The following is a 17,551-nucleotide window of genomic DNA, read 5'->3' as shown; positions in this document are numbered from 1 at the left end:
TACGCCTGCCGCCTTTTACCTGGTGTAAGCACCCTTAGGCTTATGCAGCTTCCTGTTTAACAAGATACTTGTTAAACTTGTCATTCCTTGTTTTTCTTTCTCCTTGAGGCTTAGAGAAATTATTGTCTACCTAGAGAAGTGGTGCTTGGAAGAATGGTCACTGCAGTGAGCAGGATGGATCTCTCAGTTGCATGATGTTTAGAGGTTGCTGTTGAAAGCAATCAAGTTAGCGTCTAAGAAAGCATATGACTTGTTTTTCTTCTGTGCTGCTGGAGAGAGCAGCCATGATTTCAGTTAGTGACCCATCAGAGAGCTACAAGGAATACCCTTCGTCTTCAAAACAAGGAAGACCCTTTGGTCTTCAAAACCACTTTCTATTTTTTTCTTCCTATTTTTAATTTGTTTTGCACCATCAAACTGTTCCTTTTTCCTTTGTGCCAACTTTTGACATGTTAGTTGCATATTTTCTTTTCCATTTCTCTTCAGATTTTTATGTTGAATGAGTTAAAATGTAATGTCAAATGCTGCATGGAGGCTGTGGCACTTTTGCTGCAGATTGCATCCAGAAGGAGCTGACCTGTTGTTTAGACACATTTCACAAATCTTTCAAATCTACTCATGGTAGAGAAATAAAAGAGACAATAAACTTGAAGTCATTTTCTAAACCACTGTGCATATTACATTCATCTCTATAGCAACTACATAAATAGATCTATCCTGGAGGCTAATTTGAGGATATTTTTAATGTCTCTTTAAATTCAGTTTTCTGATTGAAACTTGAATTAGCATACTTCTTCAGACCTTTAACTTGAGGAATGCTATTGGTTGTTTAATTGAACTTTTGAATGTGAAAAGTGAATATGATTTTTGTGATAAATGGTAGAATTCGGAAGATCTGGGTGCACAGGTTGCTCCTTCCAGTGTTGATGGTATAGTGATAAAATGTCTGCACATGAACTGTCTGGAGCATCCATCAGCCCTTTTGGGGAGTCTGTAGCTGGTAGTGAAGTTGTTTTTCCCACGTACTTTTGCTTGGGAGCATGAGAAATGAGATTGTGCCTTGCATTTGGCTGCCTGTCTATATCCAGGAGATCATCAGAAGCCAAATTTAAAAAAAATAACCAAGAGTGATTTTTTTCTAATATCATTTACAGTGCATCAGCTTTTAGTAAGAGATGGTATTTGTAGGAATATAAAGGCAGAGCATTAATCTAGGGCATTTAAATAGAGAAATTATATATAATACATGGAAAAAAATCTGGTTTTTTTTCTTCACATCTGTCCAGAGATAGGTTGTCAGCAATACTAGCGGTCAAAAAGAACTGATCTGCATAAATTAATATTTTAATGTGTCCATAAAAAAAATCTGTGGAAATTTATGCTTATGTGAAGCATAACTGTCTTTTCTTTTATACCAGTAGTTTTGAATGATGGATAGATGGTCAGGGAGGGGAAGGGCTGGGCAGAGGTGTGCTTCAGTGGGGTGTTGAGTAGTGGTTTAGGCTCCAACTGGAGTTTTTCCATGTAAACTCCCCCCTCTGTATGTGAGGAAATAGGCAGTTAAGACTCATAATTTCTGATACTATGGTGTGAGGAACAATAGTCTGATAGTTAGGGAAAGTTTGTAAGATGGAATAGGATTGCAATTTCTGTTAGATGTAGACATCAAAAATGTGCTGTGCATGGGCCCTTACTGGGGTGGCTTGGGTCACAAGTTAATACCTTTGCTTTTGTTGCTGCATCAGTAATGATAGACAGCAGGTTTTGTTTTAGATCTGAAAATGCTGAAGAGTCACATCTATTAAATCCTGTTGTTTTTACACTGTGTTGGTGCCTAGGGCATCTTGATAAACACTATAAAATATTTTTTATTAATTTTATCTGTTTATCTAATATTTATCTATAAAATATTTTCTATGAAATATTACATTAAGTCAGAAGATTGGAAAGTGGTGGAAAAGAAGAATAAAAATAATTCAAAGCAGTGACAAAAGTAGCTCTTGTGCTTCCAAAGTGAGCAGATTTTTCACATGGAGATATGAGATTAGTGTGGCTGGGATTGCTTTTTTATGGCTTGTTTGCTTACATGCCACTAAGAAACGTGTTCTTTATATAAATACATATTTTAAGGGGTAAAAAAATTTATTTCTTGCAACTTGTAAAATGTTAGTCATGTTTTGCTGTTGTTAAACTTGTGTAATTTTTATCATTATTGCTGTATTTATAGCACATTTTTATGTTAAGAAGTAGAATTAGCTTTATCAAGTATCATAATATATATGTGTTTAATGACAGCATCTGAAGTACTGGGCTTTCTTTCCTTGGTTATTAAACAGGTTTTTTGAATACTTACCATATTGCTAGATTGTTTTTCTAAATAATAGGCATGTTAACAGGAAAAATACATCTCTATTTCAACAGAAATTATCTATTATATTTCGTAGTAAGCTTTTTTCCCCATCTTTATTTATTTGTGGTCATGAAATAACAACTTGTCAGTCTGTAGTCTATATTTGCAAAAGGTATTTCAGTAAAAATTGACTAAAACTGGTTTTCCTCATCTTCTTAATTTTATCTGGTGAATTTAAAGTTATGGTAGGGTATTCTTCTTTTATTTTGTTTTTCAACACAAAGTAAAAAATTAGTAGGCTACACATCAGTTGCAGTTACAAAACTGTTGGTTCAATTATTTTTACTTATCATCTTCTACTTTAGAATGAATTATTGGTTCTGGCCAGGGGTAGCATCAGCTGCTGAGTTTTACCACCACACAAACTTCCAAAGAGTTGGTTTTTCTCATTGTCAACCTTGAAATACTGAGATATTGAAATAGTCATGAGAGTTTATTGCATAATACTGCACTTCATAGTCATCTTTTGAAGCAAAGCTGGCCGTAGGTGGCAGGTTTGGAAGAAGTTCAGTTCAGACAAAGCAAGTGCTAGAATGCCAAGCACTGTTCATTATTTGGAGGCCTCTGTGTGTTGCTGATGCCATTCCAGGTAGTTGCATAACATTCTGGTTTTTCTTTTTGCTGACAGGTGATAAATCCAATGGGATGGGATGCATTTGGTTTACCAGCAGAAAATGCTGCAGTTGAACATGGCCTTCACCCTGCAAGCTGGACACAAAGGTGAAGTGAACTGAAATATGGATTTTCACTGTGAATACCTGTATTGTGGCCCCCATAAATCAACAAAACAGAGCAAAAGTAGCACAGAAGAAAGATGGTACAGGAAAGAAAGGGGCTATCTGAGACCAAGGTTATTTGGCAGCATTTTATGGGACTGTGCAGATGACTCTGTTTTGAAAGATGAAATACGTTGGGATGATTTTCAAGGTTTTAATCTCAATGACTTTTAAATTCTAAAATGCTAGAATATCAAAAGAGAAGCATTCCCCAAACCAGCAGTAAAAATAAATCAGAATTTCATTATGGTGAGGCAAACCTTAGTATAGAATACACAGTGGAAAATTATGATTTACGGGGTTAGATTTACTAGCAGTTTTTTGTACCACGTGAGAGAAGGAAGTAGATTGTTGGGTTTTTTTGAGACTGGATCTTGGAAAGTGCTAAGCAGCCATTATTACTGCTGACTTCTGTGAACATTTTTGGCTTTAGATGACAGAATTGGGTGTTATGTTCTCCTAGTACTCTTTAAAATGAGTAAAAAGTTATATAAGTAAACAGTTTCTAAAAATTATTTGGAAACCAGTCTTCCTATGTGAAGTTGTTTGTTGTACTCTGGATGCAGTAATCTATCTGTGGTATCTTATAGACCTGGATACATTTGCGTCTTTGATAATGTTGTTTCATTCGGTTTGTTCATGCTTCTGGTCCCTTCTTAAAATTCTTGATACTTTTCCAACTAAAATATTATAATACTAAATACTTGAAGTACTCAATTATTCAGCACTGCATGTTTTTTCTGGACCATAATTAAATGCTTGGTTTCATGACTGTCAACTTAGCCACTCTAGGAGGATAGATACTACTTTATCTGACAGAATGTATTTTAGTAGGAAGGTAAAAGTCCCTAAGAAATTTTAATCCATTCTACAGTATGTGAATGAGTTCCCACCAGGTCACTAATTAATATTGTGTATTTGTGAGTATTTTGGGAAAGGGTATTTAATACTTTTTCAAACTAAAGCTTCACTGTATATCCTGATGTATCCTACTTTACATTTGTAATACAATCTAACCCAACAGTGTCATAGTTGATTAATGTTTCTAGTTCCTTGTCACCTCTAAGGATACATGCTCCCACCACCTCGTTTGCACTGGCTCAGCTGGTCTTTGTGGGCCACAGTTTTGGTTTGATCAGCCTGTTGATCAGAGGAAAGAAGGAAAACTGGTGGGGGATTTTTGGAGATTTTTTTGTAGGGCATCTTTTCAGCTGAATGGGTAAGATAATTCAGATTATTCTACAGCTGCACGATCACCAAAGCCACAGCAAAATACAGCCGGAGAGCATTGCCAGAATAGAGCAGAATTAAGCTGAGAGTGGAAGTGTCCCCTACTGCACTGAGATTTAAGAGGGCTCTTTGACTCAACTGCAGTAAAGATAATTAAAAATTGTAGGAAGTGGTGCTTGAGTAATTCTTCCTTCAAACTGCATTGCCATTTTTACTTTTAAGTTGCATTCAAATTGAGAGAAAAAAATGTATTGCTTCATATACATAGCCATGGAAATTGGACCAGAATACATTAGGGACTTTTAAAATTATTATTTGAGTATTCTGACAATTCTGAGTTTTACTGCTAGTGACATCATAGTGTTTAGAGGTTAACTAGTGCTTTTGATTTCTCAGATCTCTATAAGCACCAGATTTTTGATATGATCACTTTAGAAATAGCTTAAGCTAATAATTTTTTAATTTATTTTCATTATTTTGCAGTAATATTCAACACATGAGGAGACAGTTTGATGCACTAGGTCTGTCTTTTACATGGGAAAGGGTAAGATTTTCTTTTTAAAATGGATACTGCTTTATTTTATTGTATGATGGAGCATTGAGACCCATGGAATTTCAACGTTTTATTTACGACAATACAGGCGTCTTTGGCAGTGACCAGTTTGTTAAACTGTAAAATGGAGCTTTTTATCAGATATCCCTATTTTTGACATGCTGATATTATCTGATAATATTGATGTGTAGGAGAATCTTTAAAATCATTTTGGCTTTGCATTTGCTTTTTCATCTCTTTGAAGTATGAATTTTCTATATTAGAAATAAGGCAATAAACAGATATTTATGAAACAGCAATGCCTTTGTGCTAAGGTATGTGTTTTTTGAGGAGTGCTGTTTTCAGTGCATAAGTCAAGGTTTTAAAGATAATAAATTGAAGTGGTGGCTTGGTTATGTTATTCCAAATTTCAAAGTATAAGCCTTCATTTTCGTAGATGTTCATATCAGGATCATTTTAGAAACCAAAAAATTTTATTTAAAACACTAATACTTGAGAATCAGGTGTTGACCTTAAAAAACTTATCAAACACGATCAGACATAAGCTAATGTCATTTTCCAGATAAAAAAAAAAAATTAGCGTTTGAAGTGATTGTGACGTTATTGCATTTACCAGTGAATCAGAGTCAGCCACTACCTTTATATTCTCAGCAATAGCTGCTGCTTATCACCTTAATGTGATTTTGAATAGAGTGATGGAGATGCTAATCTTGGATTTTTATAGTGGTATTGTAGATTTGAAAAGAAAAGCATTGGTTTTCTGACAGTCTGAGACATGCTATCTATTTTCTTTAATCATCTAGGTGAAGTTGTTTATTTGTATGTCTTGCATCTAAAAAACCATTTTGTCATGTCTCAGACATGGAAGTATTTTTCAGTATAAGCCTTTTAAATAAGATTTAAGTTTTCTTGGTAGCCAAAAAAGTTGCTCTGAAAAGAAAAGATTTGTTGTGCAAGCTCCACCGCACATGTTCTTGACATCTAAAGTTTAAAGCTGTTGGTGTCTCAGAGGTTGCCTGTATGTGTAGCACAGCAATACTTAGATAATGTACAATACTGCAGAAAACAGTGGAATCCTGTGTATAGGCTGTGTTATGGAAAACACATGTGCACACACACATCACACACATGACGAGTTCAGTGATGCAGGTTGCGTTTCAAGAAAACTGAGAAAATTATTCTCTTGTGTATAAATTTCTGTTTGGCCCTGTCCTGTCCTGAAGAACAGATGGAAGACTGGCAGCATTGAAAATCATGGCAAGAAGTACACAGGGAAAAATAATTTGTCATCTCTTTGCCTATTCTCTGAGAGTTACCTTCTCTTTACTAGTAAACAGTGTTTTGGTTAATGAACTTTCAGAAGTCTCTGAATACTTGTGGAAAGGGCTTTGGTTCTCTATTACTAACTCTGTTTGAACTGCTTTAGAATGCTCCAGGGACACATACTTGGTGTTTTTGGAAAGTAAGATTTTAAAACAGCTGAAAAATGTTCCTTGAAACACAACACATTTTAGAGTTTTCACTCCTTAGCTTTTGAGCTAAGTTTTATTTTACCTGGAAAGCCTGCCATACTAGTTGAAGTAAGAGCAACCTGAATAGTAGCCATAGCAACAGATATGTTTATTAACTGCAAAAATTCATGATGCCCAAAATATTATGTGACCTCCAAATGCACAGATATTTGAGCTGGCCAAGAAAGAGTAACCTGTGGAAATGGAAGGGCTAAGCTGTAGCAGGGTGTTTTACAGGCTGATAAAGCCTGTTTCTCTGCAGTGCTCATTAGGCTGGGCAGAGCATCTTACTGCCTCAGCTGTACTGCTCCTGGGCTACCTCAAGTGTCTTTGCACAGAAAAACACTGTGCTGTGCAAGTACTTACCTTAAAAGTGAGCTGTCTGAGGTAAGGAGTATTTTTTAATAGTATTCTATACTTGTATGGCTTTAAATCAGTAGCTTACAATAAATACTGTGACACTGCAAAAAACTCACTAGTATTAGTGACTCCTATGAACAACCCAAGAAAAACAGATTTTATATGCGCTGGTCTAATTAACCAAGACTGTTTCACAAAACAGGGGCCTGTTTTAAATTTAATTTCATTGGTTTTGCTTAAATCTGCCCCTTTATTATGCTACTGCATAGTACTTATCAAATAATGCTGGAGGGAACCTGTTCCCCTAACTTAGATCCTTATTTTGGTGTGTGGTGAATTGCCTTTTTAAAGTGTGAACCTTTTATGTTAACTGTCTCTGTCCTCAGTGGCCAGCTTAGAGTATATGCTTAGATATAGGAAGGAAACTTACATAAACTTTACCTTTTACATGTGGTAAGGGAAAAAAGAAGTGGAAAAAAGAAAAAAAAATCCAATTTTATTACCTAGTGCATGTAGCTGTCCTACAGAATCTGCCTGCTTATAAAGTCAGATGGTGGTCAAAAAATTTGTCTCCAGGAATATGAAGATTAGTTAAATCTCATTGCTTGATAAAATTATTATGAACAAATTCCAGTGCACCTGCAATACTAGAAATGTCCTTTTATTTTTCTGTGGGGTTTTTTCATTGTTCTCTGTGTCTTAAAAATCAAAATGTGGAGTTATTTCTGTGTTGTAGCTGTCAGTGAACTTATTTATCTGGTAAGATATCATAAATAAAACATTATTAAAAGCTAATTAGATTACTTCAGGTTAAGACACTTTAAAATTGCTCTTCTAAAAAGAAAATCTAAGCAAATGAAAAATGAAATTAAATGCATAACTTTGCCTTAGAGTAGTTTTAAATACTAATGATGATATGATATTTTTACCTGAAACATGGAGGTATTTTACATGCCTCAAGTTAGAAGTATTACATTGTAAATCACTTCGGAAATGGTGTGATTTTGGGGAGAGATTTTTTAAAAATCCGTGAGAGAACATTTCTATTCTGAACATTTATGTTTCTCAGTTGGAAGGTTGAAAAGCTGAAGTTTGAACATGGAGGAAATGTCTCTAAGAGACATTAAAAACACATGGAAAATTAAAAAATCCCCAGCATTATGGTTTGATTTTAAGATAACTATAATCTGAGTATTTCTGATGATCAGATTTTTTGAAAATAGTACCACAGACAGCATAGCAAACTGCCTTTTACTTCTTTTAAACATGATTTTCAGGGGAATTAGGGAGTATAATTTTCAGTGATTTGTATCAGCAGCAACAAAAGATGAAGAGCATATAACACTTTTCCTTTATTTTGTTCAAGAGTGTCATCAGACTGAGTGCATGTTCCCAGTAAGCCACCAGTTCACCACTGTTACTATCAATCTGTAACTTTCTCCTAGAAAGTAGCTCGTTCTGTGAAGTTTTTTTTCAATTTCTGCATTCCAAATGACATATTTTTTGCGTGATAGTAATGTTCCCTGTCTGCTCTGTACATTAAAAATATTAAATCTTTGGTAGATTTTCTTTGTGCAGATAATTTTCTATTTAGTTTTGAAATTGTCATTTGTGTGCACTGCCTGAGCATGCATAAAACCAACAGTAGATATATTACCTATGAAATTTTCTTCTTATCCATGTACCATTGATAATCAGTGGCCCTACTTATAATTAAATATAAAAAAAAAGGAGACTGTTGATACAAGGCTACTTTCTTTTTTTCAGAAAAGATATTCATGCTCCAAAATGTAACCACTAGATGACATTTCTATTTGTAGCTAATAAAGCATAAAACTAAGGGCCTTTGAAATACAAATATTCAAATTAATTTAGAAATGTAGGTTGGTGTAGCTCTAAAACTCTGAATATCAAATAATTATACTTCTAGATGAGGTGGTGCTTGCCCTTGAAAACCAAAATAGGCAGGTAATTGATTAAATACTGTTTTATCTTCCCAAATAGATTTTGAAAAAATCCATCCAGACTTTTTCTTCTTATCTCCCTTTAAAGAAGTGCAACATGCTTGTCTTCAGGACAGCATAAGACTGCTAAAAATAATTTTATTATTAATAAACTAGAAAATTGCTTATCTCCGATCTTGAATGTGCTATTCATAAAGCCTGGTGGATCTTAGAAAAAAATAAATCTTTTCATGCAGCCTATAAATATTACTTTTATTTTTTTTTAATAGCCACAGAAGTAGGTTGAAGTTGTAGCCTTCTTCTTAAAAATACAAGAGAAAACAAGATCAGAGACTCATAATAGAAAATGGTAAGAAAAGAGCAGGTTTAGAACATATCATGAATTTTAAAATAAGACATTTGAAAATTAGTTTTTCTTTTATTAAATACCAAAATTTTTAATCCAGATTTGTACTTTTTAATGCAGGATTCTTTACTATTGGCTATCCTTATTTGTGGTAGTTGAAAGGACTGTTTAAATCAGATTTTATAATAGTGAATGGCTTTTTGACCTTTACATAGACCAAATTCTTCCCATGTTGCAGTGATATCAAATCCAGATTGTAATACTACCATTTAGTATGTAACTGAGAATATATTTGTAAAAATAAACAAGTTACAAACCTCTCTGGTATAGAATTTGTTAGGAACAAATTTCTGTGCTGCAATAAATGGATTAAGCAATATAGGTTTTGGTAAGGATAAATGTCTTTCCTATGCCTTGCCAGTATTTGCTCTTTTAAAAGCAAACCACCTGTATAGGTGGTTTATTTTAATTGTTGCAATGAATTATTTTCATGAATATCATTTCTGTAAAAATAAGCAACAGTAACCAATGACAAAGATGCATTTTGGTGAGAGTATCTGTTTAAATCTGGGAAAAGTAAAAGGCAAAAATGGATGGGGGGAAAGAGGGAGATGCTTTCCCTCCCATTTCATATTACCTTCTGAAATGCTTGAGATGTGATGGGTGATCACTAAATCTCTCACAGAACACTGAAAAGCACATGCAGTGGACAGCTCAGCAGCATCTTATATATTTTTAGAAGAGTTATGATTTTTAGTAGGTATTTTATTTTTGTGGAAAATATGGTAATATCCTGTTATATATTCACTGCACTGCTTTATGATATGGGATTCTATATGTATGCTGTTATGCCACTGTTCAGATCGCAAATGAGAAACAGAAATGTACAGCTTTTGGTAGGATGGAATGGCTCCAGTGTGTTATTTTTCAAACCCTTTTATAAACTCTTTTGTGTATTTCTGAGTTAAGATAGTTCTGTTAATGTTCTGTGGATCTTTGTCGTGCTTATGGAGTATAAATAGAGATGTTAACATTCACCTTAATTTAAGCATGATGGCGGCCTAATGGAAACTTTTTACCAGACATCATTTATTTAATGAAGATCAGTAACTGGAATACACAGAAAATTATTTATAACAGTAAATCTTACTGTGCTAAATGATAGGAAAAAACCCACCAAAACACATTTCAAGATTGGCAAGAGTTTACTGGCTTGTCTTCAGCAGCTCATTTCACTTGGTAGTGATGTAATTTCTCTTTCTTCATTAAATTGAAATGTTACTTAAACCTTCATGGTTATGAAGTTAAATTTTGAGCTTGAGTGATCTTTTTGCATCTCAATGACCATGCAGCAGATTTTTTTTTTCCAGTGATACAGTCTACTGCATTTCTTTCAAAGAAAGATCTATTTACTCCTGAAAGAGTGTGTACATGGGATTCTCAGGAGTTAGCTTGTATCGTGTAGCACAAGCTTGTGTTGCTGGTACATGCTTGTTTAGATTGGGAATTGTAATCCTTTTGTTTCAGTTGACACACATCTGCCCTTCAGGTCCAGAAGGACAAATCTCCATTCACTTTTCTATTTTTTTTTGACAGCTTACTTTTGTTGTCCTACCTATTTGCCTATTGCTCACACAATCTTATATTGTACTGAAAGGGATTGCTTCTCTTCTTTTGTGTGTCTGGTACTCCACTGATGAAACTCTGTTGCCTGTAGTGGCATCACACTGGCACAAGAACTGTTGTTACTGCATGAAGAAGCAGGGGAGGGAAAAACTGTTAAATGTGCTTAGTTGCAGAGATGGAAATCAGAGTTTTATCAAGTGGTGTTTTTTTCAGTGCAGAGAAAAGGGTTTTAATCAAGCAACTGTTTTTCATTACTAGGTCTTCACATGCTGAGCTGAAAACTTGCCATTAAGTGTCTCTTTCTGATCTTGAAGGTCTCTTATACACACTTATAGGCACATTTATTCAAAGGTCATTTTAATTGTTAAAAGCAATGTTTCAGCACTGGAATATAAAGTTCAAAGCAACTAGAATATAAAGTTGTAGAAAAACAATAAAAAATTTCTGCTAGAGCATTTCAAATGTCATTTGAGTAGCAGATGATACCGCAGGAGTTGTGTGTAGTGGGAAGCTAGGATGATGGGAAAGCCCACGTGAAAGACATTTCACATTTGGAGCTATTTCTGATGCTTGATAACTACTCCAAATGGAATAAATTTTATCAGTGGCTTACTTTTTATCAGTAACTTTAAAATCAAGAGATGTTCATATTAATTTGAAGCTTGGTGTAGAAGCCGTCTTCCACTTCAAGCAGGTATGTGGGTTTTCATTGTACCTGTGAAACCTGTGTTTGTGTTGAGAAGACAGGGAGTCTCTAATGATGGAATCTGTTAGTTGTCATTGCCTATTAAGATGCTTATTTTAAGTTAGGCTTTCTTAAGAACAAGCATTTAAAACATGGAGCTTCATAAGCAGTTGGTAAGCAGCTTGTTTTTTAATTATCAGAGTTCACTAAAAACTTAGCAAATGTTTTTGAGTTTTAAAAAAGTTATCCATTATATTGTTGTTTGCTTTTCTCTTAACTCCCATTCTTCCTTCTTATGTTATCTTTTATTTTTATCTGTCTTTATTTCCTTCATTACCATTCTCCTCACTTGTGACTTTTATGACTCATTTTTTACATATTTTAACCTAGAGCATCCTCCTAACTTGAGCTCCCTTGCCTTTTGGAACAGTTGCTTATTTGACCTTTGAATGTGAGATCTCCTTCTCGAGTCTTTCATCTTGAATTTAAGAATCTTACCCTGTATTCCATTCTGTCTGCCCCACACGGTCTGTCTGCCAACAGCCTGGGTTCCTCAGAGCTGTTCCGCTGTCCTCCTGCGCCCAGTTTCAGCTGTTAGCTCCTCACTCTGCCTGCTTCACATCAGCCAGCTCCCCGCTGCCTCTGAACACCGACAGCCTCTCTCCTGCTTCTCATTGCTGAGCAACAGTGGAAAAGGCAGCCTGGCTAGGAGGCTTCTTTGAGAGAAGTCTACCTTTTTTTCTAGTTTTGCTGTTTCCTTGATCAGGCAGCTGTGATCACTTCCATTCATCTGCTCTTATATCTTATCAGCTTTAATCTTACAGAGTTTTATATCCCATGTTAATAGGGAAACTTTTCCTTCTGCATTAAACCCACACAAAGCCCGTGTTCTCTGGTTTTGTGTGCAGGTGAATATCACTCATTGTAAGCATTATACAAATAAATGGGTTTGTACATGAATATATACATAAATGTTTACTCTGTGGAATATATTACAAACTCCTGGGTTAATTGTTTAAGTTAAAATGGTGTAGGAAAATACTAAGAATAATTTCAGAATTTTTTATTTTATTTCATTTCTACAGGAGGTAACCACTTGCTTACCAGAGTACTACAAATGGACACAATATCTCTTTCTTAAGCTTTTTGAAGCTGGAATAGTGTATCAAAAAGAGGTGGGTACAAATTTGACTTTGAATATTTTGCTGCTATACTAATTTAGATCACTCATGTCAGTGGCACATTTCTGGATTGTCCATTCACACAAAAAATGATTGTGTTCTGTTAGGTTTAAATCACTCTAAAATAGAGTTAATTTTATATATAACAGAATTTTCTATGTAACAATTTTTAACTAACTAACTAACATGGATGGCCATTGTAGCAAGTCAAGTCAGAAGTGTTTATTGTCAGGGATTTGCATTAAAGTGGAGAATCAAAATATAACTTTTAGTTTTTTATTTATCCTGGCTTTAATATCAAATCTTCTAGATTTTATCATCCCTCATGGAAATATATGACATGGTGGTCATTAGGCATCTCTTCAGCAGTGAGATTATTTACCTATATAACATTACTGTAATACTGTCTCAGAACTTAGGGTTTTATATAGGGTAATTGGAGATTAGGTGCATAACTATCCTGAACTATTCCTGAACCCAATTTGTGATCTCCAAAATATTAAAGTATTAGGTGTCATAAGACTATCACAGCTGTTCATCACTTGCCACTGCATGAAGAAATTATAATATTTGGTAAATAACATGTATCGGGCTATCTGAAAAATGAAGGTTTCAGTTACTTCTTAAACACATGATGAAACAAAGATGTTGAATGAGCAGTCCAGAGAACTCTCTGTATAGTCAGGCAACACAGTTCCAAAATGCACATACAGCTGCACTTTAAGGAAGCAGCAATTTAGTGAATCTTTCTAACTGAAAGTAGAAACTAGAAATTTCTTAAATATGCTTTGATATTTCATTTGTATTCTATAGAAAGCAGGAAACCCCATAGATATCGTTCAGGACATACTCCAATTATTCTCTGAACCTGGAAAAAGAGATTGAAGGTGAAAGGTAGCATTTAGGATGGCAGGGTATTACCGAGCTATTTCTCTTATTTGCATTTGTATTCAGAGATCTTAAATGACAACCAGCAAAACCCCTCAATGTTTGATATATACTAGCATGGTGGATTGGAGTTTGGGGGTTTCTTTCCTTCCGTAATTATTTTTTTCTTGTAATAAAAGAATTTAACCCCCTAGCTTTGTTATAACAAGCCTATTTTTATCAGTGAATTTGTTTGACAAGTGAACACAGGTGAATCTGAAAAGTACAAGCTTTCCACTTCCTTCAAAGCAGGGACAATATACAAAATAAATTTTTTATCATTCAGACTCCAAGTACTGTGGGATCCTGGAGGTGTTTGGATACCAGTAATTGAATCTACTTCTAACTTCCATCTGCTTTCAAGTCAAGGATCAGTTTGAGGACTTAAATCAGCATCTGTCAACCTTTAGGGAATGTAATCTCTGGTGGATATGAACCAGTTGCTTTTTGGCAGGAAACAGATGGCAGAGAGAGCCCATAACCCTGGATCTCTTTGAACAATCATATATAGTTAAAGCATATATTTGTCCCACGTTGTCAGTTTATCTGCAATATGTATTAAGCACAGCTTGAAGTCTCCTGTATTACAGTTTCATTTTGGCTTCAAGAGATAATTCATAGCCTTACTGTGATAATAAGAATAAGGCAAGTAGAGTGCTAGCCTAGTTAATGTTCTGTTCCAGGAGTGTGCGTGTCTGACCAGAAATTACCCTGGCAGGGAGACACAGGCTCAGTATGTCCAGGAGCTGCAATTATGGAGGATTAACAATGTCTGTCTGAGTGCTGCAGTATCCATAGAGGGCACCTTTATTCACCGTAGCAAAATCCTCTCTCCTTTTGCCGCAGCACTCATCTAGTCAATATACTGTAGAGGTTATTGACCTGGCCAGATGTGAGTGTCTCACTGAGGTTAATACCTGCCCTGACTCTGTTACTTTGATCAGATACCTGTAATCCATAGTGGACCCAGAGACAGCAAGCCTGGAGACAGATACTTACACTTTTGAGACCTGAAGTTAGACAAGATGAAACCTGTCTTAAAAGCATGTGGTCTGCATTGGCGTAGTGAGGAGAGCGAGATAATTGGTGTGCTCTGAACACTCCTGCACTGTGCTTTCTTTGTGTAGATGACTTTTAGCAGCTTCCTGGGGTCACAGTTTCAGAGGCTGTCATTGTCAAGAAGTTGCCTTTGTGAGGTACAAGCAGGAACTAAAGATTTCATTTATTAGCCAGGTTCTAGATATTGTCAAAAATCTGTGTGAGTTGGAAGGAATATAACTTAAAAAATTCAAAGACAAGACCTTTCAGCTAACGATTTCTTAAATACACATTTGCTTTATGTTTTGCAGGATTTATTTAGATATAGCCTCATGAGTTGTAACAGGAAGATTTATTAGGCTAAATATTATGTAATCATTTCAGTTACCTTCCAAAATTTTCACCATAAATTTGATATGATATTATCAAAATAGAAACAGTATTTTTTCTTGAGTCACAGCCAGTTTAATACAAGCTTATGCTAACACTTCATGCAACTTGCATTTTATCACTTCTCAGTATTATCTGATTTATCTCTCTTTAGGTACTAACTTTGTGTGGCGTTTTTTCAGAACTTTATTAATTAAAAGATCATTACTTGAGAGCCACATTCATAATGTGTTATTTATTACTGAATAAGCTAAATTTTTCTGGAATTCTGGAAAATAGGTTTGTAATACTGGAATATATTGATTTCTTTTAATTTCCCAATGAATTTTCATAAGTCTTTTATAAAATTTGGTGTGATATTATTGGTTGGTAACAGATGAAAGGTAGGCAGAAAGTAAAAAGTTTAAATTCAAGTCTGAATTCACAGAAGCTTAATTTGAAGGCAAGTTTCAATTTATCAATGAAGAATTTTCATTCATTTAATGATAATTTTTTTATAAATCAGTGTATCCAGACTTTGTGCTCACACAGTTGTGAGCAGTATTTCTAAGCAAGAGGATGTCTGCATCTTTCTTTTAGCTCTCCTCATTATAAGATTTGTAAAGTGGTTGTGGTATTTAGTATTTGTAAGAATATGTAGCATACTTAAAATGAAGCAATATTAGCTGTTTGGAAACTGGTTGGAAGGTGATCAGGGATAGATAAAATATAAAATACAAGGTAAGTACAATTACTAGTTTTTGACTGAGATACAAGTCCTCCCCATATACAAAGAAGTCATTTGAAATTTAAAAAAAAGTTTAAAGTATTAGATCTCTATGGAACTGTAGCTATTGTCTTTCAGTCAGACTGATTTAGCTTAACTACTAAATAACATTCAATATAATGGATTACTCTATTGTTTTGATATTTATTTTTTTTCTGTTCCTTTCTTCTAGTCAGTTAACAGCATTTAATGCCACTTTTGGATAGGATTCTTTTGTGATCTTAGATCCTTTTTGATAAGTGACGAGTTAAATAGTTCAGTACTGGGGGAGGGTGAGTTTGATGTTTGCTCCTTTTCCAGTATGTTATGTCTGGTATTTCAGTTGACTTAAATGCTCAAGATACAAGGTTTGTGAAGTTGAACACCAACATGAATTTTATTTTACAGATTTTCACTTAATGCATTTGTATTGATAAGGAAAGAGGATTCCAGAAGTAATTCACACAATTGACAGGAGTTACAAACAGATAATATCAACTCTTTCACTTAAAATAGAGTTGACCACCGTAATACTTCTTTGTGATTATGACTTCTTGAGTTGGACATCCTTGTTTACTCATCCCCCTCAGTCTGACTCAACACTTTTGGATTAGTAGTGAAGAGCTTTTAAGCATCAGACTGTTATTTGCAGTATAGTTGATTGGAACGCTTACTTATGTATTACAGCCAAGCAGTTAGGTGTCAAGCCTATCCTGCTAGCATGATCAGTCTAGACAAAACTTGCCAATTGCATTTTTGGGTCTTTTGAGTTCTGAGAAGATGAATGTTCAAAACTTTTCCAGCTGAGTCCATGTTGCTGATTCAAATGGCTGTTTTAAAAATATAGAGAACTCAGGTAAAATTTCAAGGTATGCTTCTGGATAATTAATTTGGCATCTGTAAAATAAATCTCTGTTTTTTAACTAGCCACTGAAAGTATTTTTTCTTCCTGCAACTTTTTTCTAGGCCTTGGTTAACTGGGATCCAGTGGATCAGACTGTTCTGGCTAATGAACAGGTAGATGACAATGGTTGCTCGTGGCGCTCAGGAGCAAAAGTGGAGCAGAAATACCTCAAACAGTGGTTTATCAAGACAACTACTTATGCAAAGGTATGAGAATACAGTTTTTGAAAATTATGGTAGCACTTCAAAGCGGAGACTTTTTGTCCAGGAATATTAAGCTGGATGTAGTCCTTTATAGATACATGTTTGAATAACATATAATTGCATTATAAGATGTGCAATCTATCCCTGTGTATGTGTGTATATTAAAATCATTGCCCCTGAAGTCCTTCTGTTCATCTCTTGAAGAATTGTAGGTAACTGGTATGGAATTAAGTTTTGAAGAAATCAAATTCTTCATTTGCATATAAACATCCTGTATTCACCATCAGGTGCTTTTCTGCATATTTTGAGTGTAAAGCTTTGCAAAACTTGTTTGCTGATTCAACCTATTGGACTTGTGGGCATTTTATAAGCAATGGGGTACAACTTGTCACCTAGTTCAGTTCCACTTGTGTCTGCACCATAGCTCTTCATGTTTAACTGCTTTTTATTGAAGATTCATCTGGACCTTCACTTCATACTCTACACTATTTCATTATCTGTTATTTAGAAATGTTTTCAAGTTATTTAAACATCCTTTTTTCTTATGACCTCAAATTTTGATTGTGCTGGGACAATGTAGTTTCCACACTTAGGAATTCAGAGCAAAAGTTTTGGCTTTATGCTCTCTGAGATGAAAATGTCAGCTTCCTGCCATGTCTAGGTGAAGTTTTTATTCCTTCTGAATGTTCTGTATATTGAGAC

The 17,551-nt window shown here is 34.8% G+C and overlaps 1 protein-coding gene across 1 annotated transcript in view; it reads left to right on the top strand.

The window, feature by feature from the left end:
• LARS2 (leucyl-tRNA synthetase 2, mitochondrial) overlaps positions 1 to 17,551 on the top strand; it is an 83,707-nt gene that overhangs the window by 11,422 nt on the left and 54,734 nt on the right. The window contains exons 4-7 of the mRNA XM_005519042.3: positions 3,039 to 3,130; positions 4,900 to 4,960; positions 12,547 to 12,636; positions 16,709 to 16,852. Coding sequence (XP_005519099.1) covers positions 3,039 to 3,130; positions 4,900 to 4,960; positions 12,547 to 12,636; positions 16,709 to 16,852 — 387 coding nt within the window. The remainder of the gene's footprint in view (positions 1 to 3,038; positions 3,131 to 4,899; positions 4,961 to 12,546; positions 12,637 to 16,708; positions 16,853 to 17,551) is intronic.

The sequence above is a fragment of the Pseudopodoces humilis genome, chromosome 1 (assembly GCF_049639895.1).
Source record: "Pseudopodoces humilis isolate 2021_Gansu_Grassland_sample_001 chromosome 1, ASM4963989v1, whole genome shotgun sequence".
Lineage (NCBI taxonomy): Eukaryota > Metazoa > Chordata > Aves > Passeriformes > Paridae > Pseudopodoces > Pseudopodoces humilis.
This window is presented reverse-complemented; position numbering and strand designations above follow the sequence as displayed.